General features: G+C 42.4%; 1 protein-coding gene across 2 annotated transcripts; it reads left to right on the top strand.

The window, feature by feature from the left end:
* Window positions 1-53: 53 nt before the first annotated feature.
* lrrc8aa (leucine rich repeat containing 8 VRAC subunit Aa) lies at window positions 54-27,486 on the top strand. 2 transcript variants are annotated; one of them, XR_004931545.1, is made up of 4 exons: window positions 54-269; window positions 15,854-17,972; window positions 23,305-26,312; window positions 26,478-27,486. XR_004931545.1 is itself a non-coding variant. In XM_012867961.3 (3 exons), exons 2-3 carry the CDS (start codon window positions 15,864-15,866, stop codon window positions 23,578-23,580), a joined length of 2,385 nt encoding a protein of 794 aa, XP_012723415.2. In that variant the 5' UTR covers window positions 54-269; window positions 15,854-15,863; the 3' UTR covers window positions 23,581-27,486. The 2 variants fall into 2 exon arrangements, 1 of the variants encoding a protein (XP_012723415.2); XM_012867961.3 differs by having other exon boundaries at window positions 23,305-27,486.
* The last annotated feature ends 514 nt before the right edge of the window (window positions 27,487-28,000 follow it).

Below are 28,000 nucleotides of genomic sequence, written 5' to 3'. Positions count from 1 at the left end.
GATTACATTCGTGCTTTTATTTTGAAGGCGGGTTGCTCGCGCCCTTCCTCGCGCACACAACACTTCCTGTTGCTCTGGCCGCACCGCCGCTGCTGCTCGTCGCCTCGGGCTCGGCTCTTCGGCTCTTCGGCGCTGTGTTCTTCTGCTCCTCGGCCGTCCTGCGAGGCTCCGGCCTGGCGTGCGAGCGGCCCCAGTCACACTGAGAGCCGCCAGAGAAATGTATCACCCGTGTACGGAGGAGGCGAGAGACCGCAGTATTAAAAACACAGGTGAGTTTTCTCCCCCCTCTCTCTCTCCTTCTCTCGTGGCGGTGAGTGGATGTTTGTGGGGGAGCTGGCAGAGAGCGGACTGCCGCAGCGCGCTGCTGCTGCTCCGGGGTCGGGATGAGACGTCGCTTCCCCTTCTCCAGTCGACGCCGGGCTGCCGCTCTGGAGGAGTCCGCCCCGAAGAGAGGTCGCCCCCGTGGGGGGGAAAAAAACCCCACCTAGCTCCGTGTAATTGAGGCAGGATTGGAGCCAGAGTCCGCTTGTGGTTGAATATAAACAAAGATAAAACTCTTCAGAGGATAGAGGCCAGGGACGTGTTTCGTTTTTGTTGGTGATTTTATTTAAATTATTATTATTTTTATTTTTTTTGCTCAACAAGATATTGCTGCTCTTGCTCGGAGGAAACGGGTTGAAAACGAAAAGCTTCTGTGCTAAATTGCTTGTTTTATCCGGTCGGTTAATAATAATGAAACGTTAATTAGGATCAAACTTAATTCTTAAGGCTGTTTTCAATGTTACGATTTTTTTTTTTTTTTTTACCTTTTAGGCTTAAAATTATTGGTCACATTAAGGAATCTCCTTTAAATAAACCAAACGTACAAGAGCCCGCATGCATACATGCTCCATGTATGTTATATTACAGCCATGGCTGTTTATAATAGGAAGCACATTTATTGAGATTGGTAATTACTATGTAACAATTATGTTACAGAGAGCTGTAGTCAGATCCCTGTTGTAACTCTGGGGGAGCTGCTTAGATCTACAGCTCAGGTTGAGAACTCTGTCAGCGGGGCAACCATTACAAATAGACTCCACACATCTGGCCCTCATGCAAGAGTGCAGTGATATTGTCGATGAAAAGGTTGTAGAAGTCCCATTTAAAGTTTGTTCAGTCGTGGAGCAGAAGCTGCAAACATGTAGAGCAGAGGTGTCAGACTAATTTGGGGTATCTTGAAGTCATTGAAAGGGCCGGTTTCATCTGTTTAATAGATGACACTTTTGATTTCATAATTTCATTCCAGTTCACATAAAAATGTAAAATCTTTCACAGTAACTCAAAATTGGCACCCTTAAGCCCAATTTAAACACATTATCTGCAAAAAAAAAAGTTGATATTGGGGTGAGTGACACTATAGATTCTCATCATGCTGCATCACTTTTTCTCGTTTTGGACAATTCTGGGTTGTTTTAAAGGGTTGTAGAAAAAGTGGCAGGATGCTGTTTCTATACAGTTAAAACAAAATTTGCTACAGGAGGCAATTTCTTTTACCACTTAATACACTTTAAAATGATATATGCCTCTACTTTATGACATGATATGCCTTTTTTGGCTCTTGAGGGCCAGATAAATTGCCTTGATGGGCCGAATCGTTGAGTTTGACACATATGATATAAAGGAAGGGTCTCTCTCTGATCAGCTGAACATATTGAAGGACTTGAACGTTCTTGGGTTGAGTGCTGCACGTCGCCTTCACCACACCACCCCCAACCCTGAGACTCAGATACGTATCGGATATTTTTCAGGGCGTCCACAGTCAGAACGCTCATGTCAAGAATCAAGAATATTTTATTTGTCACCGTGGCGAAATTTCTCTTTGGCTACTCCGGTTCACATTACAGTTCACATACACGTAATGAAGGCAAAAAAGGCAATGAACAAGGGTTACATTTTTTTTTTGTATTTTTTTTTTTTTTAGCGTTCAGGAGAGCCACAGATAACAGATATTGAGGTAGTGGAGTGCTTATTGAACAATAATGATTTGCATTTAGATATTCAAAGTTAGTGTGGAGGTAGGCAGTAACATTAAGGTGATTGTTACGTATAACGGGTTGGTAACAGTTGGGTGATTTTAAAGCGTTGGACTGCAGTCTCCGATCAGGGGGCGATTGCCCTCACAGCTCTTGAGAAGAAGCTGTTTCTAAGTTTATTTGTTTTGAGGCTTCTGAAGCGTTTACGCATTTTGTCACATTTTATCCGTGTTTCACGTCTCTCTCCTTTCTCCAACTTCACATCCGCACACAGTAGTAGCAGCTGGCACTCCATAAAAGGCTATTTTTAATAGCTTTGTTGCTTTCTTCTTACCTTCTTACTCTTATGTGGTCTTAATTAGGGTTTTTTACGCTACTAAAATTTCAAACGTGATAGTGATACTCAGAAAAATATTCAATACTCTATAGCATTTTTAATACCACAGGGATAAAAGAAATAATCGAAGGCATAAAAAATATATTGTTAACGTGAAAAACTCGCCTGTTTCAATCATAACATGGAAGGCTTTCTCAACGGGATCACAAATGCTAGTTAAATAAGCGCGGAAATAAATGCGAAATAAATAACCCAAATTAACGCATGCCTAGTAGCATGCTAATCACACAACGTTAATGCGGACCACCGGTAGTGCTAACGTCGGTATTAAGTTTAATGTATTAAATTATGAACGGGAACTATAATTTACTAACCTGTCAGATTTCATCATGACTGTTGAAATCCGACAGGTTTGCACACAGGCTTGTCACAATCTTTGGGTTTCCCTATTTCGTTTGCCTAAACGAAATATTTAGTATCGATACCATGGCAAATTAGCATTGTATCCGGATACACTGTTTGAGTACCGTATTTTCCGGACTATAAGTTGCTCCGGAGTACAAGTCGCATTTTTGGGGGAAATTTATTTGATAATATACAACATCAAGAACAGACATGTCATCTTGAAAGGCAATTTTAAATAAAAATAGAACAGACGCAACAACAGACTGAGTATTTGTACGGTTAGCTTATGCTACATGACACAACTGAGAACGTGCCTGGTATGTTAACATAACATATTAAAAGCTATTCAGATACCTATAGCATAAATAACATGCGAAGAAGTTAACCAAAGCGCCCGTGTCACTCCAAATAACTAAAATCCAGTGAAATCTTCATCCTCGGTGTCACTTTCAAATAACTCCGTTAACTCCAGAGGTAGAAGATGCGGCACCTCTACGTCGCTTACGTCTGATTCAACACAGGCCTAGAGCGCCCTCTTGCGGTTTGGTGTGAAAATAACAGGTGTAATGATATACCGGTAAAAATGTGTAATGATTTCACACATAAGTCGCTCCAGAGTATAAGTCGCAGCCCCGGCCAAACTATGAAAAAAACTGCGACTTATAGTCCGGAAAATACGGTACTTTTGACAACCTTAGTCTTAATATTGTCAGCTCCCGTTGCTCAACAGCTTTCTAATAATACCAAGATGAGACGCCTGGCGGTAGTTCCTATGTTTCTTTCAAGCTTTTTTATTTTAACAAAACTTTATTGAACACTTCTAGAAACCATTACTTTGGTAAACAGCACGCTGCTGTGTGACGTCTCCTGTTATCTGCGCATGCGGGTCGCTTTGCGGTCTTTAACCGTACAGACAGAAGCCTGATGGCGGTCGCATTTAATAGTAGCATGAACGGCCCCAAAAATCAGATTTGTAAGCTTTGTTGAAGCCAATTATTATAGGATGGAAATTTAATGATTTGGAAAACGTTAAATGAATTAAGACGCTAACGTTAGCCATTTATCGTCATGTAATGGAGAGTTTTCTAAAGAGGTGATTCGGCGTTGTACTAAAACGTGTATTTTGAGCGTCTGTGTGTATGTGTGGGAGGATATGAACTCAGCAGAGCGGCCATAAAAAAGGAAAGATTTTGTCAGTCAGAACCAGTTTGACCTAGTTAATACAAAATCTTGGATGTTCCTTTTTTTCTATTATTCTTTCTAGGATAGACAGGGTTAAACAGACGGGCTGAGGGCGGTTTGCACTGAAATGAGACATTAAATTCAATTTTTATTTTTATTTTTTTTCAGCAAATGCTTTCTCACATTTGATGAAGCATATTTCAGAGTCTGATTCCTTATGTCAGCTTGGGCTGTTTTTTGCTCAAACCAGCAGTGTTTTTGACGGTCCAGGAGTCAAAACGAGTAAAAATTAAATCACCTGCAAAAATCAAAAGAGCCCAAGCCGAAAGATTTAGAGTGATTTATGGCCACATCATAGATGTAAGGCGAAGGGGCTTAACATGAACCTGCTGGAGAACTGGAGAACCGAGGGACAGTGAGAACAAATAACAAATTTATTAAGCCGGTGGTGACTGAAGGGTGTGTTACCTAACCGTGATCGGGGAGGAGGGGGTCTGTTTTCCAGAAACTCCAGCCTGTCTAAACCTCGGAGGCCTCTTTATGTTCCTTTTTTTTAGTGGACTCTTGCAGAGTTAAAAAAAAAAAAAGATATCTCTGTGTAAAAGCTGCGATAAGTTTGTTTAGTAATCAAAAAACAGATACGGTGTTCTCAACAAGTCTGATGTTTATGGCCCATTTTTGTGTCGCTGTCAGGATCAGGGATCTTTTTGCCTGCGTGTTTATCTAAAACTGGCTTGTCTTTCAAACTTAATGCCTTAGACGTGTTTTCATTACTTTTAATCCCCTTTCTGGTGGACACCTTAAGTACGAGTGAAGTAGAATGCCGCGTATACCGAAAGGTTCTGTCCAACTATCCTTGAACACAGACAGCAACAGCCTCCCTCTGTCTCTGGATCTGCAGATGTGCTCTGAAGGAGTCAGAAAGCAGCGCTGATGATGCTTTCAGGTCCCGTGGGTGTTTTCCGAGCACTTAGTTTGAAGCTGTTGCGAGGAAAATGTTCACAGTTGTGCTTTGTTCACGAACGAGCTTCAAAGCCTACCGCGAGTGCCAGGAATGTTGGCATTCACCCGTCTCCCAATCTATGCATTTCTCAAAACCACATTTCCTGTTCGGCTAAATTAAATCCTGGTCCTTTATCGTTTCCTTGCAAGTAGACGTACACCTTTAAACGGAACCCCGGGCCGATGGAAAAGCACTCAGAGACAGAACTCGGCTCCTAGGTAGAAAATATCAGACATTAAATGTTTTCCAGTGACGCCTGAACTTTGCTCACATACGCTCCCACCTGGCATTACTTATTCAGCGTGTTTGCGCTGTCAAACCTCAGCTGTAAAAAATGACTTCTGAATAATTAAAGGTGCTTTCCAGAGGAGATGGACTTTATTTAAGACAGGGGCGACAGTGGCACAGGAGTTAGGGAGTTTGCCCTGTGACCGGGTGGGTTGCTGTCTCAGATGTTGTGTCCCTAGGCGAGACACTTCACCCTTTGTTGGTGGTGGTCATAGGGCCCGGTGGCACCGAAGTACGGCAGTGTGAGTTCTGTCAGTCTACCCCAGGCTGTGAATGTGTGTGAAAGACTAGTGTGCAGAGGTCGGCAGCTTTTTCAAGAAGGCCTGCAGTCCTCCGAACTTCATGTGGCCTTCAGATTGGCCCAAGAACAGTGTATAGTGAGATTGGTTTCCATGAGCAGCTGCATCCAAGCCATACATCACGGCATCACCATCAGATTGCCTCATCTGGCAAGCTGATGGATGAGTTTGGGTTTGACGCTTGTCAGGAGAATGGTACTTGTCAGACCAAGGCTACGTTCACACTGCAGCCTGAAGTGACCCAATTCCGATTTTTTTTTTTTGCCCATATGCGACCTGGATCTGATCTTTTTATGACAGTCTGAACGACACAGATCGGATTTTTTCAAATGCGACCCAGGCCACTTGGATATGTGGTCCTGAATCCGATACGTATCTGATCTTTTCAAATGCGACCTGTGTCTGTACGGCCGGGTCGCATTTATCCGACCTGTACGTCACCGATACTCGACAAACGTCACTATTCTGCGCCTGTTATGCAGAAGCGGGAAGAAAGACGACACCCATAGCGGACAACAATGAGAAGAGCAGTCAGTGGAGGGAAAGCTCCGGTTAGAAAATAAATTAATGACCGCAAAATGCGTGCCAGCATTATAATCCATGTTTACTTCCGTAAACACTGAGGACGCTTGCTACGTGTGACGTCATCGCGTCCTCAAGTGCGCATGGGGACACTTCCGTTGAACGCATTCAGTTCACACAGGAGATCACATACAAGTCGCATATATTTGGAAATGTGAACAGACACGCAAAAAAATCGGAATTGAGCATGAAGACCTGCAGTGTGAACGTAGCCTATATTGTGTCAAGTAGTGGTGGTGGTGTAGGGTTACTTTTGGACAACTCCATGCTCACTTGAGATGGTCCGTGGTCTTCCAACATGACTGTGAACCAGAGCAGAACGCAAAGTCCGTAAAGACATCGATGGGAAAGTTTGGTGCTGATGACCTTGACTGGCCTGCAAAGAGTCCTGACTTCAACCCGAAATAACCCCTTTGGGATATATTAGAGAGGAAACTGGGAGCCAGAGCTTCTCGTCCAACATCATGACCTCACAATAGAGTTTCTGGAAGAACAAGGGCTGGGCAACATATCGAGATTTTAAAAATATCGAGTCAAAAAAAAGAAAGAAATACAAGATGAGACTATATACTGTAATTTATATCAAGATGGTTGACGTAGTGTTATAATTACACTTTTATGTATTCCAGTAAGGCAAGGCAAATTTATTTGTATAGCAAATTTCAGTACAAGGAGAACGCAAAGTGCTTTACTTGATTAAAACATAGGAAAATAGAAACAAAAATGGCAAGTATAAAAAAACAAAACAGTTGGAATAAAAGGTAGGAAAATTGAAACAAAATAAAACATAGGAAAATGGAAACTAAAAGTAAATATTAATGATCATAAAAACAGTTGGACTACAAACTTAAACTAATGATGTTTCAATAAAACCGTTCAACTAGAACAGTTAAAGGCAATCCTAAACAAATGTGTTTTAATCTTAGTTTAAAACAACTCTGGCTTTCAGTAGGTTATATTTCCTCTGTTTCTAATATTTATCTACAGCTGTGTTTTTTTTTTTTTTCATAAAATGTGCCTGTGAAACATTTGGGATAAAGCTTTCATTGAGAGGTGCCTTTTTATAATTACTTTATCATGAGAAAAACATATGAAAATAAATATTGTATATCGGCATTCGGCCTAAAAATATCAAGATATTAGTTTTGGTCCATATCGCCCAGCCCTTAAAAGAATTTTTAAAAGTTCACGTCTTCCCAGAAGAGTTGAAGCTGTTATAGCTTCAACGTGTAGACCGACAGCATAATGAACCCTGTAGATTAAGAATTTAAGTCCATGTATTTTCAGAAGTATATAAACAATGAATGTTTATTCTTGTCAATTTACAAAATGCAAAGTGAGTGAAATAAAAAGAAAATCTAAATTGAATTCAATATTTGGTGTTACTCCCCTTTGCATTCAAACGGGCATCAATCGATTTGGGCAAAAAGTCGGTATTCTGCAGGATTACGGGTGTTTGATCAACCAGTTATACCAAACAGGTGCAGATGCTCATCGATCTCACATGTAGGTTGAAACACGGTCATTAAGTGAAACTGGGTGGGGACCAGCCAAGCTGCTACCAACGTGGGGTTGTGGTAGGCGGTTTCATGTCACCATGGCGAGACTGAGCGCAGCGACAAGACACAATGTAGTTATACCGCATCAAAGAGGTCTCTACCAAAAAAAAAACATTCCCATTCCCTAATTTGTGTGTCAATTTCTGTTGTTCAAGCTCTTTTGAAGACACACAAAGCAACAGGAAACGTTGAGTGATGATAGAGGGATAGGTCGGCCAAGGAAACTCGGTGAAACACATCAAGCTTATTTCTCTTTAAAATCGGAAGATGTCCAGCAGTACCATCAGCTCACATTTGTCAGAAACCAGTGTGATCCAGGTACAACCGTCCACTGTCCAGAGAAGCCTGGCCAGAAGTGGTCTTTATGGAAGAGTTGCACGCAAAATGCCATACTTCTGCCATGGAAACAAGGACAAGAGACTCATTACAAACGAAAAAGAAACTGGGGTGCAGAAAAAATGACTGAGTCAAAATGTGAAAGCTTTGGCTGTGGCAGAAGGAAGTTTGTCCAAGGGTTGGAGAGTGGTACAGTAATGGGTGTCTGAAGGCAACATATGGCAAGCCGTTTTAACATAAATTCAGTCTTACCGCCCTTACATTCGAGATATATCTTAAATGGTTTTATGACTAGACGTTTTAGCAATTTAAGATATCTCTAATTGTATTTTGACTAGTCAAAATACCTATTCGAGATATCTCTAATTACATTCTGACTAGTCGAAATGACATCAGATTTTCCATTGAGTTGTATGAAGACGTCAATTCAAGATACCTCGAATTAATTACTGACTATCTGAAATACCCATTTTAGATATCAACAATTAAATTACGACTAGTCAAAATTACAATTCAAGATATCTTAAACTTAGTTTTGACTAGTCATAATTCTAATTAAAGATATCTCAATATCTTTGCGGAATATTCCTTATTTCCAGCTTGGACATGAGTCTATAGTAGCGCTTCAGCTAGCCGTTTTTCAGTGCATTGTGTGTGTCGGCAGCAAGTAAATCCGAAATTCTTTGCAAATTTCTTAAGCATTCTTCAAGTATACTATTTTTGCGCTCTCCGCATATCCCATACTGGAAACGCTCTTCCTATATTGTGGCATTTTCTTACAATTTTGTCGAAAACTGCCAGCGCCATTGAATGTTCAGGCAATTATTTGGACAGCTTACAGCCAATAAGGGGCTTACACGCAATGTCTTATTTCAGATATCTTAAATTGTAATTCTGACTAGTCATAATTACGTTTCAGATATCTTAAATTACAATTATGGACGCTTTCTATGACGAATCCGGTGACGTAATTTGAGATATCTTGAATTAGTATTCTTTCTTGTCAGAATGTAAATAAAGATATCTTAAATTACCATTCCAGATAGTCAAAATGTAGTTTTGTCAAGTCAAAATGCATTTTAAGATATCTGGAATGTAATTACAGATAGTCAGACGAAACCAAATTTATGTTAAAACGGCTTGCCATAGTCAACAGTGAAGCACGGTGGAGGTTCCTGGCAAGGTTCGAGCTGAATTTCTGCCAACGGAGTTGGAGATTTGGGGAGGATTAATGGTGTCGTCAATGCTGAGAAACACACACAGAATCCACCAGGGAGGCATACGATTGGCCCCTCCATTTTATTCTGCAACAGGACGATGACTTCGACCATGCAGCCAAGGCCATTAGGAAGTGGATTATTATTTGTGGGGGAAAAACACCATGCATTAAACCATGCATCGTTTTCCTTCTAGCTCCTAAGTAAGCTCAACTGCGTGCAGGTATATCATTTAAAACTCCCAACGAGGGTAATTTGGTTGCGACGTGACAAAAGGCTGTTTGCTGCTGCCTCAGTGGCACCGGCGTAGACAAGCAAAACCGATTATCTGACTCCTCTAAAGGCTAGTTTTTCCTGCGTTGCTCTCAACCTGCGGGGCGAAGCCTAGTCGGCAGGCATCAGCAGGACAATGGCTGCTTTGTTTAAGAAACTACTTAAGGAGAAATGTGCTGGGAGACCCACAGGCAGAGTCACCGTTTAAATCCAGACCTTCTGCTTTTAAATCCACTGTCAACGTCAGGACTGTTCATGTTGTCGGATCGCCTAAGACGCTGTTTATCTTCTTGTGCCAGAGGAACAGGAATAAATCTGCTTTTATTTCCAGTCCATAACAGATATTCCACTGGCCGTGATGATATCGCACACGTCTTTGTAGATCATAGGACCTTCTTGTCGTCATAGTTTACATCTGGCCGCTGTTTGCAGCTTGGGTTTCAAAGCTTATCTGTTTAAGTCTAAACGCTTTTTTTTTTTTGGTCCGATAGAAGAAAACAAATGACTGCAGATGGAAAAACGATTCGTACAGTTGGAAGTTCAGTTCAGCACACTGTCAGTACAAACATTTCTATCGGGTCTGCCATCAGATGAGCTGTTAATCTTAGGCTCAGTGATTTGTGTCAAAGATTGAGTCTTGTTGTTTACTCTCGGTTATCTTGTTAGAGGTTATTTTAGCTGCTGTTGGGGTCTCAGTTGAAGCGAGACCTATTATAGGAAGTCCTGTGACTCCTAATCTAGCTAGAACAGGTTCAAACAGTACTTTTTTTTTTCTCCCAGAATACCTTGCCAGGCCTCATTATCTTCGAGTTATTCTTCTGGCTGCAGGGCTACATTTAAGCCAACAGAGAGCTCTTTTTAGAGACGTTCCTGAACAAGTGACCAGCCAGTTGGAAACCCGAGAATCCAATCTTCTTTTGGCTCAGTGAATGGACCATCCCAAGCAAAAGCGCACTTCAGAGTGGAAGTTGTTTCTGATGGAGGAAGAGGGTCAGCTTCTATCAGTAGAATGTTTAAAAGGAAGCTAGAGGAAGCGCAGGGATGTGAGAGGCACTGTTCCCTCGGAGCTGCGCGCACTGCAAATCTATGCAGCGCATAAAATAAAATCCAAGCTGAAATGTGAACAAAATAATGATAAACCTAGTTATTTTGTACCATTTTGCAACTCTGGTGGGATGGTGTCCCACAGTCCCACTCTGGTGCTGATCTGAACGCCCCGCAGATTGACGGGTGGAGTGGGCACCTTCATAGTTGGGCAGGGTGCGGTGTGCATCTTTGTTAGTCCTGCTGCATATCAGCTGTTTGTTTGGCTTAGTTTTTGGGATCGTTTGAGATTATAAGTGGCATTTTTCACCAGTTTTGGTTGGTTTTTGAGCGCCTTACCTGCTGTTTGTTCCTGGAGCTGGTGCTCCGCTGGTGCTCCGCTGGCGTTATCAGCTGCAGTCCTTTGCAGAGCACGGCTTCTGCTGGTTTCTGGCCAACCTTCTTGTTCTACCTCCGTTTTTGAAAAGCAGCTCTGTTCATACGATTAATATTTTATGAGCTCATGGCTGAGGACTACGGCGATATACATAAACGGCTTGGTTAACGGCTCGTACTTGTATAGTGCTTTTTCAAGTCCGACGACCACCAAAGCGCTTCACGCTAGTCATTGACGCACACATTCACATCCACTCCAGAGAGTTGTTCTGCAGCTGCTAAGGCGGGTGTAAGTATGTTACTGAGGTGCTATGGAGGATAACTTATTTTCACATTTCTCACCACACAGACGGAAGCACCCAGAACTCTGACATCTGCAACAATCACCAATAAAGTCTATAATGAATATGTGGTATTCTGCTGCTCAGCTAAAGCACACACAAGCAAGAACAATGAATTTGCCATATTCATTGTCTGCATCCATAGAAATTTATGGATGCACACATTTCTATGTATCCATTGAAATTTAGGCAGAAAACAATTAAAATGTGTGCATTACAAGTTCCTTATAATCGGCGTCTTAAATGGAAAAACATAAGTGCCAGTATTTGTATGGTATTACCCATCATACAAAGATGATGGGTAATATTTTTTTTATATAAATCTATCTATCAGTCTTTATAAATCAATAGTTTAATTGTTCAGAAATGACCAAAACAAAGAATTAAACCAGTTCTAAATCAAATCCACACAAGTGAAGTTCAAAGTGTCGTGAAGCCACTTCTATTAACGTCAAGGCCCATGGTGTTAACATGGAGATGAAAAATAACATCAAACACTAAAAATATAAAGCCAATAATCCTTCAAAAAATAAAGAAGTGATAAGTTCAAGATTTCAAAAGGTTTATTAATGTTACAGTTTCCTTCTATAATTTATATTCTTTCTCAGTATTAGGCCTGGCCTCAACAAAGTCATGTCACTGTATAAATTTACCTTTAATCTGAAAATATATATTTGTCTTTTTCATGTAATAGGATTAATTAAGTTGTAGCTAAGATAAGTTATCTAAACAAAATCCTTGCTGTAATTTGATTATTTCTGTAAGCCATGTAACTTGTTATAATCTCAGGTAGGCCTGTCACGATAAACAATATTTCATATAATCGCAGGATAAACATTAATCAAATGATTAATTTAAAATAACATCAATAATTTGTGTATGCGCGCTGCATCGGTGTCTACTCGCACCGTCTTCCTCGGTTCCTCAGTTTAAGAGTTAAATATTGTGTCTGGTCGGCACATGCTCAACGTTTAGCATGAGAGATTCATGAGGGAGAGCCAGAGAAATGCTATTTTAAAAGGAAATTGAAGAAAAAAAAATGAATTTGTGTCAAAGCCGAGCATGACTGCTGCAGTGTGGGAGTTTTTTGGATTCAAGCCAAATGACAGCGGCCAACAGCTTAACGTTTATCTGAGGCATTATCTATCTGAGACGTTATTTCGAGACCATATTCTTGGGTTATCGTGTGATGATGCTGGCATGGGTTCAGTGAAAGTTCAGACACATGAAAAGCTAAGGGGGAACATTGGTGAGAAGCTATTACAAAATTAAACTATTTCTGTGACGTACTGACACATATATGCACTTCACTCAGGCTGCCAGAGGGTGAGAGAGAGCAAGACTTTCAGCAGACGACAAGATGTGTGACAGGAATACAGCAATCAGGATGGGCAATGTAGAAAAATTGCATATTGATAAAATAGAAATCATATTTGTAATTATCAAAAAATTTCAAAACATATTTTAAGTGCAGCCCTGACCGTGTTGTGCTGTTCCTTAATGACCTATTTTTAAATAAAGAACACAGAATTCAAACTCAACCCTTTAAACTTGGTGAAGGCACGTTCCTGGGTCTGCGTTTGTGATTGGTTGACAGGATGTAATGAGCAGTATTAACCAACATGATAGGCTAGAATACAAAAGGAAGGAAAACTGTTATTCTACTGAACTTTTTATTAACCCTCTTATTTTTAACTGAACCATGCGTCCGTATATATATATATATATATATATATATATATATATATATATATATATATATATATATATATATATATATATATATATATATATATATATATATATATAATATACCAAATAACTGCTCAGTGCTTATGGCAGGAGAGTTGGGTTCATATTTTGAATGCTTCTCTTTTATCTTATTTTATAGTTCTTAAAAATAAATTAGTATTGGCAAAGCTTCGCAATAACTGGGTAACTAAAATAACCCACAATACATCTTTTATCTTTCTATTTCTTTTTTTCTTTTTAAGTTTCTCTTAGGTCCTTAAATCCGTTTTCTTCTTTTTACTATGCGTTTTAGGTCAGTCAGATCTTATTAAATTGAAAATATTAGTTATAATGGTTGTGATATTGAGCAAGTTATAATATGTGTATATTTTACTCTAAGCTTTATTTGTTGACAACATTGTTGATATTAACCTTTGAACGAAATGAAAAGAAAATGTCTTGTGTTTCTCACCCGTTGTCTTAGTGAGGCCTAGTTGTTGTGATAATGCTTTAGCAGAAATGAACAGCTGAAAAAGTTTGCTGTTTATAATGATGCTGATTTATCAGCAGCGTAATAAGTTTCACTTTCATTTGTCGTAGATATTTAGGTCATTGTCCATTTAAACTGATTTTCCAGGAGTCATATCAGCATTTTTCTTGTGGTTCTTCTTAGCCTTGATTTATCAGTGTTAGTTACCTGATTGCCTTATCTCATCAGAAGGTTTATCTATTATGCTGATTTGGTTAAGTGGGATTTTACATAGATCCAAAGGTTCAAGCTCAAACTTTATTCCAGAAATAAAAAGCTAGTTTTGAGAATTATCTGAGTTGCATCCCTGCCAGGCTTCTGTTTCCAGTTTGACACCCGACAGCATGTACACCCTGCTTGGGATGTGCGGATGGCAGTGCTTATTTTGGAGTTTATTGCCTATTTAACATTTGTTCAATGCTAGTTATTGAGAAGAACTTTTCTTTTGTTTATTTATTTTTTTTTTTTGAAAATCAAGGCTTCGCTTTGTAAAATGCGTGAACTGGAGTCAAGTTACAGAGGAAAGCTATTCAGTGCTGCTGTTCTTCAGCAGATGTGTTATGCCTTTTAAACATTTGTTTTACACAATTTCCTTGATTCTTCATGCTATATCTATGAAACACTGTGGCAATATTTAAAAAACAAGATCCCAGTGGCAGTGGACTCTTTATTTAAACTATTTACTCAGATGTTAATTTTACAGGACATAATAATTTACCCTACGGTACTATATAGAGTTTCTCTTACTAATGAGTTCACAGCTTTCCATTATGCTACAACTGTAAATTCATTCAGTATGACAAAGTAGATGAACCTTGAATTATTTTATTGTCGGGGGTTACTGAATAAATGAATCTCTCGTTCTCTTGTCGTTCTACACCAGCAGACACCAGTAGTTGATGTGAGATAACGACCGCATGGCTAATTTGCATACTGGTGCACAGCCTTGAAGCACAACAGAAGTTACACGATCACGGTTGGTCAGAAATCCACCATTGCTATTACGCACCTTGTAAAAGCATTAGGAACCCTTAATCTCAGTATAAATACAGCTGTTCCCTGAGATGCTCTGGGTTTGTCAGATGTTATTGGTCAACAACAACATGGAGACAAGGGAGACGAGTAGAAAGGTCCGGGCTATAGTAGGGAAGAAGTTTAACGCAGGGTGAGGTTCTAGGAAAAATACCGTAAGCTTTAAACGTCTCACAGAGCACCTCTGCATTCAATAAGTTTTTTTTAAATACGAAAAGAGTACGGAGCAGCTGCAAACCTGCCGAGACACGATCCCCCATCAGAACTATTAGGGCTGTACGTTTTTAGAAAAGAACAAAAAAGCCATCGTTGAAAGTAGGGGTGGGCGATGTGAGCTCTAAATTTGATCACAATATATTGTGGTAATGCTGTCATAACGATAAAAGGGAGGATAAAAGACTTTTTACAGCTTCTTGCAGTCCTTTTCAGCTGACTGTGTGGCTGTGACTGCATGTCAATTACAGCCCAGAAAGCACAAATACTGTCCTTAAGAATCATTTAAAAATGTAACATATGTTTAAACAAAAAAAAAAAAAAGGTTTAATCAGGAGTCTATGCAGGAAATTTCTCTAAGCAAAATTGACTCAAATTGAAGAATTTGTTTCTGAGAGGGACCAAATGTCTGTTTCTCAGTACATTTTCTTTCATTTGAGACAAATTTACTGTGTAGTTGCATTAAGAAGTTTGATTTTTATCACCAAACTGCACACATTAACTGCATTTAATTACATTTTTGAATTTACTGACATTTATTGATGCTCTTAGTAAACCGTCAATAGAGAAAATAGCAAAAACAAAGACACAACAACATCCAATCCTGACAATACTGGCAGTTTTGGGGGGGGACTTTCAGACACCACTAGCCTGAATTTATCATTGTCAAGATAAATCCGAATTCTCATCGTTTTAGGAAGTTTTTCACGATAACGATAAAACAATACTATAAAGGCCCAGCCCTAGTTGAAAGAAAGCAGCAAAGACTAATAGTGAGCTGCACGTCCATGAGCATCTCACTGCAGGGAGGCTATTCCTCAGCGGGGACAGAGAAGCTGGTCAGCCTTAATGGCATCTAGATAAATAGATCCCATAAATCCCATAAATAAAGAAAAACGCTCAGAGGCAGCAAAAGGCCTGAGACGACCCAAAACATTAGAGCAGGCGTTAAAATACAGTGGCGCAGGTCACAGAATAGACCTAAGTTCAGATGACAGCAGATGTTTTCAACGTCGGAGGAACAACTTGTGTTTTTTTTCCTCTGAACCATTACGGATTAATACAATTTCAACCTTGTTTATGCTCTTGCAGACAAACCATCATGATTCCCATCACCGAGCTCCGGTACTTTGCCGAGACCCAGTCCACATACCGCATCCTGAAGCCATGGTGGGACGTTTTCACCGACTACATCTCCATCATCATGCTGATGATCGCCGTGTTCGGCGGCACGCTGCAGGTCACGCAGGACAAGATGATCTGCCTGCCCTGCAAGTGGATCCTCAACGACAGCTGCGAGGCCATGCCGAACGCGACGGGCCCCCACCCGCCGGAGCCCAAAGGCATCCAGTACGACCTGGACCGGCACCAGTACAACTACGTGGACGCCGTCTGCTACGAGAACAAGCTGCACTGGTTTGCTAAGTACTTCCCGTACCTGGTGCTGCTCCACACCCTCATCTTCCTGGCCTGCAGCAACTTCTGGTTCAAGTTCCCCCGCACCAGCTCCAAGCTGGAGCACTTCGTCTCCATCCTCCTCAAGTGCTTCGACTCGCCGTGGACGACCAGAGCCCTGTCGGAGACGGTGGTGGAGGAGAGCGACCCCAAGCCGGTGGGGAAGATGAACGGCTCCATGGACAAGAAGGCGTCGAGCGTGAGCGAGGACGTGGAGGCCAGCGTGCCCATGCTGCAGCGCACAAAGTCCCGCATCGAACAGGGGATCGTGGACCGCTCCGAAACCGGGGTTCTGGACAAGAAGGAAGGGGAGCAGGCCAAGGCGCTTTTCGAGAAGGTGAAGAAGTTCAGGATCCACGTGGAGGAGGGCGATATAGTCTACCGCCTTTACATTCGTCAGACCATCATCAAAGTGATCAAGTTCATACTCATAATAAGCTACACGGCGTATTACGTGGGACACATCCGGTTCAACGTGGTGTGCTCGGTGAACATCGAGAAGCTGACGGGGTACCGCGTGTTTCAGTGCGCGCACCCGCTGGCCACCCTGTTCAAGATCCTGGCCTGTTTCTACATCAGCCTGGTGGTGGTGTACGGCCTCATCTGCATGTACACCCTCTGCTGGATGGTGAGGCGCTCCCTCAAGCGCTACTCCTTCGAGTCGATCCGCGAGGAGAGCAGCTACAGCGACATCCCCGACCTGAAGAACGACTTCGCCTTCATGCTGCACATGATAGACCAGTACGACCCGCTGTACTCCAAGCGCTTCGCCGTGTTCCTGTCGGAGGTCAGCGAGAACAAGCTGCGGCAGCTGAACCTCAACAACGAGTGGACGCTGGAGAAGCTGAGGCAGCGCATCACCAAGAACTCCCAGGAGAAGCTGGAGCTGCACCTCTTCATGCTCAGCGGCATTCCCGACACGGTGTTCGACCTGGTGGAGCTGGAGGTGCTGAAGCTGGAGCTGATCCCCGACGTGACCATACCGCCCATCATCGCCCAGCTCACCAGCCTGCGGGAGATGTGGCTCTACCACACGCCGGCCAAGATCGAAGCGCCGGCCCTGGCCTTCTTAAGGGAGAACCTGAAGTCCCTCCACATCAAGTTCACCGATATCAAGGAGATCCCGCTGTGGATCTACAGCCTGAAGAACCTCAGTGAGCTGCACCTGACCGGAAACCTGAGCGCCGAGAACAACCGCTTCATCGTCATCGACGGGCTCCGAGAGCTCAAAAGCCTGAAGGTGCTGCGCTTGAAAAGCAACCTGACCAAGCTGCCTCAGGTGGTGACCGACGTGGGCGTGCACCTCCAGAAGCTCTCCATCAACAACGAGGGCACCAAGCTGATGGTGCTCAACAGCCTGAAGAAGATGGTCAACCTGACGGAGCTGGAGCTCGTCCGCTGCGACCTGGAGCGCATCCCGCACTCCATCTTCAGCCTGCACAACCTGCAGGAGATCGACCTGAAGGACAACAACCTGAAGACCATCGAGGAGATCATCAGCTTCCAGCACCTGCACCGCCTCGTGTGCCTGAAGCTCTGGTACAACCAGATCGCCTACATCCCCATCCAGATCGGAACGCTCACCAACCTGGAGAGGCTTTATCTGAACAGGAACAAGATCGAGAAGATCCCCAGCCAGCTGTTCTTCTGCCGCAAGCTGCGCTTCCTGGACCTGAGCCACAACAATCTGACGAGCATCCACCCAGACGTCGGCTTCCTCCAGAACCTGCAGTATTTCGCTGTGACGGCAAACAGGGTAAGAAGCTCAAACACTTTTCTTCATCCAATGCTACAGGCCCTTTTGAAACTATTGAAAGTTATTACTGTTATTTCTGGTCGTTAGATTAATATATCCTAAAGAGGCAAAATAATGAAACACTAATAAAACTATTCAGACCAACAAATAAGAAACTCTCTCAAATCTTGAATTAACTGTGATTACTCTGCACATTATTTAGTTTGATTTCTTTAGACACATCCAGAACCTGAATACTGACAAATCAAGAAATATTTTTTTGAAGAATCTGGTTTTAAAGCTTTACACCGTACTGAATCTGCCTTATTCAAAGGTATATAGCCGCGTAATATGCTTATAAAAAGACCTAAAACCGTTTGATCATGATACACTGCAAAAACGGAACTAAAAATAAGTAAAATGTTCTTAAAATTTGTGTTTTTGTCATAGATTTGAGCAGGTAAATAAGATTATCTGCCAATGGAATGAGTATTTTGATACCTAAAATAAGATAATTAGATATCCTGCACTTGAAATAAGATGATTGAGATAAATTGTTCCTATTTTAAGTGCAAAAATCTTATTCTATTGGCAGATCATCTTGTTTACCTACTCAAATCAAGGAAAAATACACAAATTTTAAGAACATTTTACTTATTTTTAGCTCCGTTTTTGCAGTGTAAAATAAGGTTTTATACACCAAGCCTCCATCTTGCTCGTGTTTTGATGGTCCTTTTCGAGCCTAGATAGATTCCAGCGCCAGGCTCAATGAACAAATATGAACAGACACGGCGTCGTCTACCTACAGCATCGCATAACTATCATAATGCCGGTTTGCTCAGTTAATAAATCAAGATTAAATCATGGCAAACTAAGCCTGACCCTCTGCAATGCCTCGCAGTAAAGCGGCAGCTCGGCTTGATCAAAGACCAACCGTTATTAATTAAATAAATCTACAAAAACTTTAACAGCCTCATATCACAACATTTACTCACGTCAGTCATCCATCTCTGCAGTCACATCTGAGCCTCAGCAGGTTTATCGTCCGCTTCAGTGAACACCAACATTCATGCTGTATTCCCAGCGACATTCTAGGCTTTTCCCTCTTGGAATCATATCTTTTGGACTTTTTTTCACTGGATCTTGGACCTTTCTTCATTATTTCGCTGGGAGCTGCTAATAGCCGTTAGCCGGGTCTTATTTGGTAGAGAGAACCTTCTTTGTCAAACCTGGTGATTCTGTGTCCGCTGCTGCTTGTCTTCGGTGTGGGGTCCCACAGGGGTCAGTGTTAGGCCCCTTGCTTTTCCCTTTGTACCAACATTTGGTTCTACATTCAGGAAACACAGAGTTTCCTTCCACCAGGAAACAGAAACGTCAGTAAAGCTCTTGAACGTGCATCAGCACAGCTATAAACCTCCTGACCCACATTAGCTAACGCTAGGTGTTATTAGCTTGACGAACAGCCCCGTGCGAGCTGCACTACGCAACGCATCGCTTTGGGAATGCATCAGGGAACGGAACGACACATCAGCACGCGCACCAGCCTCCCGACACACCAACACTAGCGTGTCAGCCGTCCACTGATACGCTGAAAACAAACCCTGTCCACTGTTATGCAGATGACTCCCAGGTTTATCTCCCGCTTAAAAAAGCCGAGGGGTTCTGATCAGGTTTAAATGTCTTAACGATATAAAGCCCTGGATGGCTTCAAACTCATTTGAAGGCGACATGTCGGTTTTTCCGCGAGGCATCGGCTCGGTCTTGACCCGTTTAGTAGCTACGTTAACGGCGACCATCTGGTTTCTGTCGGTAGAACAGGCCACGTCTGTTTATGTCAGCTTATCACTTCTGTTTAGGCTCAAAAAGGACAAAACACTATCTGGATGGACGCTTGGAGCACATAGCCTCATTTGATCACAATCAACTGGATTTTAGTCTTTTTGGTACAGGCATATAACGTGGCTATACGCCTTTAAACCTTGGTAAGCCCTGATGTTTAGATTTAGCTTTAACTCCTTTGACCAGAAAGGATCCTTGAATTTGGTTTCTCTCTTCTTTTTTTTTGAAGAATACCTTTTTTTGAGGGGGATTAAACCTTAAACCTCAAATTATGAACATGTGACAAAATAGTCACTTCTGTGTTATTTCATGTGACCTTTGGTAATTAAAATCATACTTACTTAAAAAAAATGCAGTATATTTATCATTTTGTCTTTAAATTTAAGCTTGATAAAATGGCGTTTGACAATCCAGAACCCAAAACCGTCCTTCCCCTCCTCAAGAACGGCTGCTTTGAGCTCCCGGGGCGTGCAAACAACATGGTGTGTTTTCAGTTCAGACTACTATTACTGCTGTTTTACTGCGCTGGCTCGTGTGGCTCCTAGCTGAAAATAACCTCCAGCAGGGCTGTGAGCAGCCGCCAATAGCTCAGGACCGCTCCTTTGTCCGTCTTCTGATTATCTGTTTTACGCGTTCGGCTCGTTATCAGGCTCAGATAAGCTTTGACGGTTAAATCGGGTGAAAATCAGGCCCACGTTGCTGCTTGCATGGTGGGATTCCTGAGAAATTTAATAGGGGTTTCAGTCTTTGTTTTTGGAGAGTCAACTCTTTTGTTTTTTTATTGCAACAATCCGAGTAAAGTCGACACAGATGCACGTCACTGAATCTATTTTTTGAGTCTTGTTTTTCTCGTGCAGTATATTTTTAGCGGGACGTCAAAGATGCAGGCTGTGGTTATTGGAGCCTTTTATCTTGTTTTCTCGCCGCCTGTTTTCAGGTCTGGCTCGTGTTTCCCGTTCTGCCTTCTGACATGAAGTGAAAACAGCTGCCTTCTGTGCTGATTGTTGTTCACCGACCTGTGTAAACAAGCGCCTCGCCAAAGTATTCACACCCCTTGAACTTTGTCAGGTCACAAACTCTTAATTTGGATTTTCTGCATTAGACCACCACGCTTGCTTATAATTGTGAAGTTGAATGAAAGGGAAACATTCTTTGAAATAAGAATCTAAATACTTGCACCCTCTTGCTTTTTGACGCCCCTAAATAAAATCCAATGTAACAGATTTGCATTCAAAAGTTGCTAAAAAAAATGGAAAAATACGACACAAATGTGTATTTATCAAAACACGAGTGTTCACCTAAACTTACAGGCGGCACAAGGGAGTCTTAAAGAGAGTGCACTTCTTAAAAAGCGAAATATTGGGTCGGTGAAACAACTCTGGGAGAACTGATGTTCCACTTACGCTCTCTGTCCAATCGGATTGAGCTGGAGCTATTTTGCAAAGAAGAATGGGTAAATTTTAGTTAAGGTGGTCCACGCAGGTGTAGACATAAACAGTGACGGACTGGACGGTCTGGCATTTGGGCAGATGCCAGAAGGGCCGCGGGCCCTCGTGGGCCGTTTGGGCCGGCCAATCACGAGGCGGCATAATCGTCAGGTGTGCGCGGCCCCTTTCACCCTGTTAATTGTAGGCCTACATTATCGCTCGGCCCACTAATAAGCCAAATGCCTCCTGGTTCAGTTTTTATGCATATTAAAGTTAGAGTTCAACACCAATGGGGCTACAAGCTTGCGTGTTATTTCCGTGCAGTGTCCGTAATAAACTTCCTGATTCACCAGCCAAGTTGGCCGGTAGATGTAAAAATCAACCGGCCAGGTATATTTTTTACCGGCCAAAATATGAATCCTCACCAGACCTCAATTTTTATAAAAATCAAGAGTGATATTATGTTACTTTTCGGGGGCGTGGTTGGTGGCGTGGCCGACTGGAGCCTGGAAGAGAAATCTGTTTCATGACTTTGATAAAAAAAAATATTGTAGTTGATTATAAAAGACACAATATGAATTATCAGATTCACATCCAAGCAATAAAAAACACTACAGATTATCATTAGTCTACCCATGTAGGTGAATGAGGCGGAGTTTCATTAAGCCTATACATCCCAACATTTTCCCTCAGCTGCAACACTTAAAACACGCAGGGTTCACGTTGCGTCTTTACGCTGATCCAGCTGCTGGATTTTACCCTGGTGCGCTGCGCGCGAGGAATAAACAGTGGGGATGCATAAATAAAGACTCTAAAGGGCTCCTTTAGGGAGGAGATAAGAAATAATTGGTCTGAGCTGCAGCCCCCGATGTTACAAGTTCCTTAAAATGACCCTGTGTGCACCTAAATTACATGTAACGTAATTTTGCGCACCTGAATTCAAGCGCAAGGCAGCACGCCCGTGCATGTGAAGTTATATCTGTGTGTTGCTGGCACGTGCGTGCGCGTCCCCATGTGGGCCGCTGGTTGGTGAAAATGCCAGGGCCGTTTTTTAATCCCAGTCCGTCACTGGACATAAACCCCAAAAGACGTTTCAGTTGGAACAGGCTCGGTAGATTGATTAGAAAACATAAAAATAAAACCACGCAACCTTTTTCCTGCCGCCTCCCCCCCAAAAGCTGCGCTTTGCTTTAGAGCTGAGCACATAAAAAACCCAATAAAGGTCATTGTACTCTGTGGCTGTAACGGGGACGTTCTAAAACGCTTAACGTGAAAAAGCTTAACGTGGCTTAAGGTAGGAAAACAACGAGGACTCATCACCAAATTTCGCATGGCCACATCTTGTCATGAAGACTTAAGCCTGTCAAAAAGAATAAACCGAAATCCAACGATTATAGAAGATATCTCACATTAACGTTTTCTTCTTCATTGGCGCCTATGGCGAGAAAAAGGCTTAACGTGGTTTAACGTACCTAATCAACGATCAATGATCACCAAATTTCTCTTTCATATTGCTCCTAATAAGCACATAAAACTGTCAAAATGTCAAACCCAAAGTCCAATTATTATGGACGTTATCTAACATTAAGCGTTTCTGCCTCATTGAGGCAAAGGAAAAAGCTTAACGCAATTCAATGTACCTAAACAACGCTCAGTGATCACTAAATTTCTCTCTCATATTGCTCTTCATAAGCACATAAAACTATAAAAATATCGAACACAATATGAAAGAGAAATTTGGTGATCATTGATCGTTGATTAGGTACATTAAACCACGTTAAGCCTTTTTCTCGCCATAGGCACCAATGAAGAAGAAAACGTTAATGTGAGATATCTTCTATAATCGTTGGATTTCGGTTTATTCTTTTTGACAGGCTTAAGTCTTCATGACAAGATGTGGCCATGCGAAATTTGGTGATGATTCCTCGTTGTTTTCCTACCTCAAGCCACGTTAAGCTTTTTCACGTTAAGCGTTTTTCACGTTAAGCGTTTTAGAATGTCCCGCTGTAACGGGACAAAATGTGGAAAATATGGATTCTGGCTTGCTCCGCTGTAAAAACTGCTTTTCTCTAATCTGTCCGTTTCAGATCGAGACGCTGCCCCCCGAGCTGTTTCAGTGCAAGAAGCTGCGCACGCTGAACCTGGGCAACAACTGCCTGCAGACGCTGCCGTCGCGCTTCGGGGAGCTCACGGGGCTGACCCAGCTGGAGCTGAGGGGCAACCGTCTGGAGTGCCTCCCCGTGGAGCTGGGCGAGTGCCGGCTGCTGAAGAAGAGCGGCCTGGTGGTGGAGGAAGACCTCTTCAACACGCTGCCCACGGAGGTGAAGGAGCACCTGTGGCGGGCCGACAAGGAGCAAGTCTGAGCCCAAACAGAACCGCTGACATGGGAGTAAAAGGCAGACGTAACAGGGGCTGGGACAGCCGTACAGGGAGAAGACGCTGACTGCTTGTCTGCGGCGGGAGCAGACGGGACGGTAAAAGTTAAGAATGTGGAGGATCTACACGTGTGATTGAGTCGGAGGCATTTACCTGATGTCGTTGCAGAGACGCTGGGAGCTGCTGTTAAATATGCATGCCACAGTAGGATCGCTCTGAAGCAAACCCCCCCCCCCTGTTGGGCTCGGACAACTTTGCACGACCCGGCTCTGCCAGGGAGCTGAACCTCTTTGATAATTTTAACCGAGCGCGGGGCACATTGTTACACAACACGCTGAAAGCTGAGCTTGCCCAACCCTCCTTTAGACTCCATATCATGGGGGAATTTTATTTTTGCCGTCGTAGCACAACGTGGCTCCAGCTGTGTCTGCGGATGTTATCAGGCCAATTCAAACCAAATCATTTTTTTTTTTTTTAGGCATGAAGTTTGTGCGGTTTGCTTCCTTTATCGCCTTCAGGCTCGTTCTTCTCAGAGCGCTTCCTGGCATCTTTTTTTATGGGCACAAAATGACGCCGACCACACAAACAAATCATCACAGATAATCTCGCAGCTTCGGGCCTTTACTCTGAGAGAACTACTGGAAAATATTGCAAACGAATCCCTGGAAACTAACCCTACGTCTAACAATCCCCCGAGGTTACAGATTCCGGCCGTGGCTCACAGCGAGCTGTAACCTGCGCAGGAAGCCGCGGCGCCGGCTCCACCCTACGTCCTCACCGAACGATAAACATTTAGTTGATTTTTTGACATCAGCGGGAGGCAAAGTGTTGTTTTGATTTAACATGAGATAGCATCAGACGGTGGATTCAGAGACACAGTTTCAGCAAATAAGGCCGGCCGCTGGCTGAACGTTTCCTGTGAACTCCTGGAACATAGTCGGATAACTTAAGTGACCTTTGTTCATTTTTTAGCATGTTTCATTTCAAAGACTAACATTTAACCATGCACCTTAGTCACCTGTTTGCATCGACCAAGTCCGTCCAACGCTTCCGTTGATTTTTTTCAGATCGAAACGCACAACGCCGTGAAAAAGTATTGAAGCCCCTTTAAGATCTCCTCTGTTTTTGCTTCTTTTTTTTTTTTCACGCACTCAAATGTTTGAGGTCATCAGCCAAATCTCAGCACTAGACGAAACAGAACCAAGTAAAGGCGAATGGCTGTTTTCAGATGGTGATTTATTCATTTACCTGAGGGATAAATGCTGTCCAAAGCGACGTGTCTCTATGTAAAAAAAAAAAAAACAGAATCTGACTGTAATCAAGCACATTTTTATTTCAGGTTCGCTCGCCAAGCACAGGCTAAATTACTGCCTGCCTCATAAAATAATAAAAAATCATCCGAACAGAACCCGAAGTGGGCTAAAACATCTCAAAAAGCAACACATGACTCCCTGTTAGAAAGGAATTCAAAAAGAAATAAGAAACGCGGTCGTTGACGTCTATCTGAAAAGGGTTACAAAGCGTTTTCTAAGACTCAGAACCTTAGACGGATCGACCGGCTTACCAAAATTACTCCAAGAGGGCGTTGAGAACTCATCCAGAAGGTTACAAAAGTACAAATCTCCAGCACTCTGGTGTTAGTCATTGTTCAACAAGACCACAGTTTGGATTTAGTCTCCCCTTAAGAAATAAAGCCATCACATGAAAACTGCTTTTTGTACTAACTTAGTTTATCTTTGTCTAAATGAACAAATATGTCTAATGACCTGAAACATTTAATGTGACAAAAAAAAAACAACACAAAAACAAGAGAATTCCCTGAGGGGCGGGTACAAATCATTTTCCTGCAAATCAATGCAAACCACCAAAGCAAGTTGATGACATTTTGAATGGAGATCTTGGAAAGCCGTTTATGGAGGAACCTACGATGGTAAAAAAAAGCGTCTGAAGGAGAGAGGAGTCGTCCGCTGCTGTCTCCATGCAGACTTTTACTGTACAGTCATCAGGCTCGGGTTGCTCCACGGAAGAAAGCCGACATTTGTCACTAATGTGTTTATTCAAGCAGCCGAGAACAAACAGGAAATTGCAAAAGCCAAAAGGAACCGGCTTTGACCGGATTCCACAAGGGAAGCTTTTCTTTTTTTTTTCCTGTTGACTATGATTGTAGCGTTTGCTATATCTATGCTCTGTCTGCTTGGGACGCGTTTCCTGCTTGGACCTGGGAATCAACAGCATCATGTGGACCAAATATCTTACGTTTACTCCTGCCAAATTTCTCTCATTGCTAATGCAGCCTTATCTCTTTGGTTTTTTTTTTTACTGGCTGATATCCTGCTGATTGTCGCAAACATCATCAAGGGCTTTTTTTTTCTTTTCCTGTGCTGTAAAATATAGAGCTCCATTATGTAAAGCTCTCACTCTATACTTTACAGCTGTATCCTTTTTGATTTGAGCTTTTTAAAGGTACAGGATGAAATGGCCATGAGACTTTCCCAGTATGATACCCTCGAGTAAAACCAAATTACCTAATTTATTTTATTTGAAGCAGAAAAGTACGATATACGATACGGTATAGCAAATGAATGTGATATTTATCTGCAGTATACGTTAGTTTTTATTTTATTTAATATGGACTAAAGCAAAAATAGAGAATAAACACCCACTAAATTAAGCGTTACAACCTGATATGAGCGAGTTGATTAGTCGGGTTATTTAACCGGTTAGCTAGCCTGCAGCCGGCCGCTTTACAAGCACGCCCCTCGCAGCTCTGCAGCTGCAGTTTTAAAACAGTGTGACCTAATTAAGAGGCACTGGGGGAGCTCCTTTGGTTTCCACACCATGCCTGAGCCTGCTTTTTTGTTGTTGTTTTTTTACGTCAAAACAGTTTCAAGCTGTAACTTTTTAAAACTTTGGTACCTGCGCCCCATGCTGAGCGTGAGAAAGTTATAGATATAGAGATTTCTGAACATTGCTAGCATGTTTTCTGCAGAAACTGCATTATTTATATCGTATTACAGCAAAGAAGCAGAGTGCAGGAGCTTAGAAGTTGACAGAGAAATCCTCTGGTGACGATTCTTCACTTGTCCAGCCAGTCAGAAACTAGAAATACGCGAAACTACCACACCTAAGCACAACGAGTAACACCGGTGACAACTCTCTTCAGTGTGGAAGTTGTTACAGTAGGAAATACTTTCAAAGCTTTAGAAATGAGCCTCAAAACTCTCCTCAGTGCACCTCTACGAGAAATGGCGATGAAAAGCTTTTAGTTTCCTGTTTCTTTATACCAACATGTAAATAAGTAAAGAAACGTCAGTGATCAGCGACTTTAGATGTCCCAGACTTTTCCTGTGATTTCTTTTTCCTTCTTTAAACGGGAGGCAGAGGATTGCTAGCGTTAAGCCGATCACGAAGGACTTTGAGCGTTCCGTCAAAAGACATTTGGTTTTCCGACGCTCTGCTGTTTTTAGAGATTTAGAGAAAGTTTTCCTGTAACGGTTTATCGGCTGAGTGTTTCATCGACGCCCCGACAAAACAACGTCGCCCTGACAAGGATCCCAAGTGCAACGCTTGTATATCTGTCTTTAAACGTAGAAAAAAGATGAGCCGGTCGGTGTTTAGTCTGTCGAGCGGTCTCCAGTTTTAAAATATGAGGCGATGGAGAAGAAACCCACGACACCAAGAGAAGAAGTTGCGTCGGCCTTAGCGGCAGATGTCTGCTAATAACCGTGCTGTGGATAGACTTTGAAATGTGTTTAATCCTGTGCCTTACAGAAGTATTTTGAGCTCTTGTTACATTTTGTCATCTCACAACTTGAAACCTCAAAGGGTTTCATTAACAATTGTTTGAGCTAGACCAACAGAAAGTCGTGCGTAACGGAACTGGAAGGAAAAAATAAATGTTTTCACGTTTTCAAACGCACAGAAATGAAAACAAATCTGGAAAGCGTGGCAGAACTTCGCATTCAGCTCTCCCCGACTCGACACTTTGTCGTACAAACCATCGTCTGCAGCTAGAGCCGCAAGTGTTGCCCGTTCTTAGCAAACCAGTTCAAAGAGACAGGATGGAGAAAACACAAGCTTTGACCTTGAGTATTATTCACACTACAAGCCGATGGTAATTTATTTTTCCTCCTTCTTATGTGTTAAAACATTAAAAGGAAAATGCTTTAAACTAAATACAGCACGTGCGTCTACGTCTGGTTGAAAGAGACCAGCTGTCGGAAGTGTTAACAGGCCACAGCCGTATTCACTACTAACCCCGCTCTGGATCCCTACTCCACCGGGTGTTCTTGTCATATTTCCGACTAGAGACTCAGAAAATCGGACTTCTAGGTACGCATCAGCTGTCCTCCACAAGGCGAACCTCCATCACGTTCTCAGGTGTTGTGCGGCCTCCCAGGAGCGCCC

Source organism: Fundulus heteroclitus, chromosome 8, assembly GCF_011125445.2.
Source record: "Fundulus heteroclitus isolate FHET01 chromosome 8, MU-UCD_Fhet_4.1, whole genome shotgun sequence".
Classification (NCBI taxonomy): Eukaryota; Metazoa; Chordata; class Actinopteri; order Cyprinodontiformes; family Fundulidae; genus Fundulus; species Fundulus heteroclitus.
The sequence above is the reverse complement of the archived record's forward strand: the minus strand, read 5'-3'. Positions and strand labels throughout refer to the sequence as shown.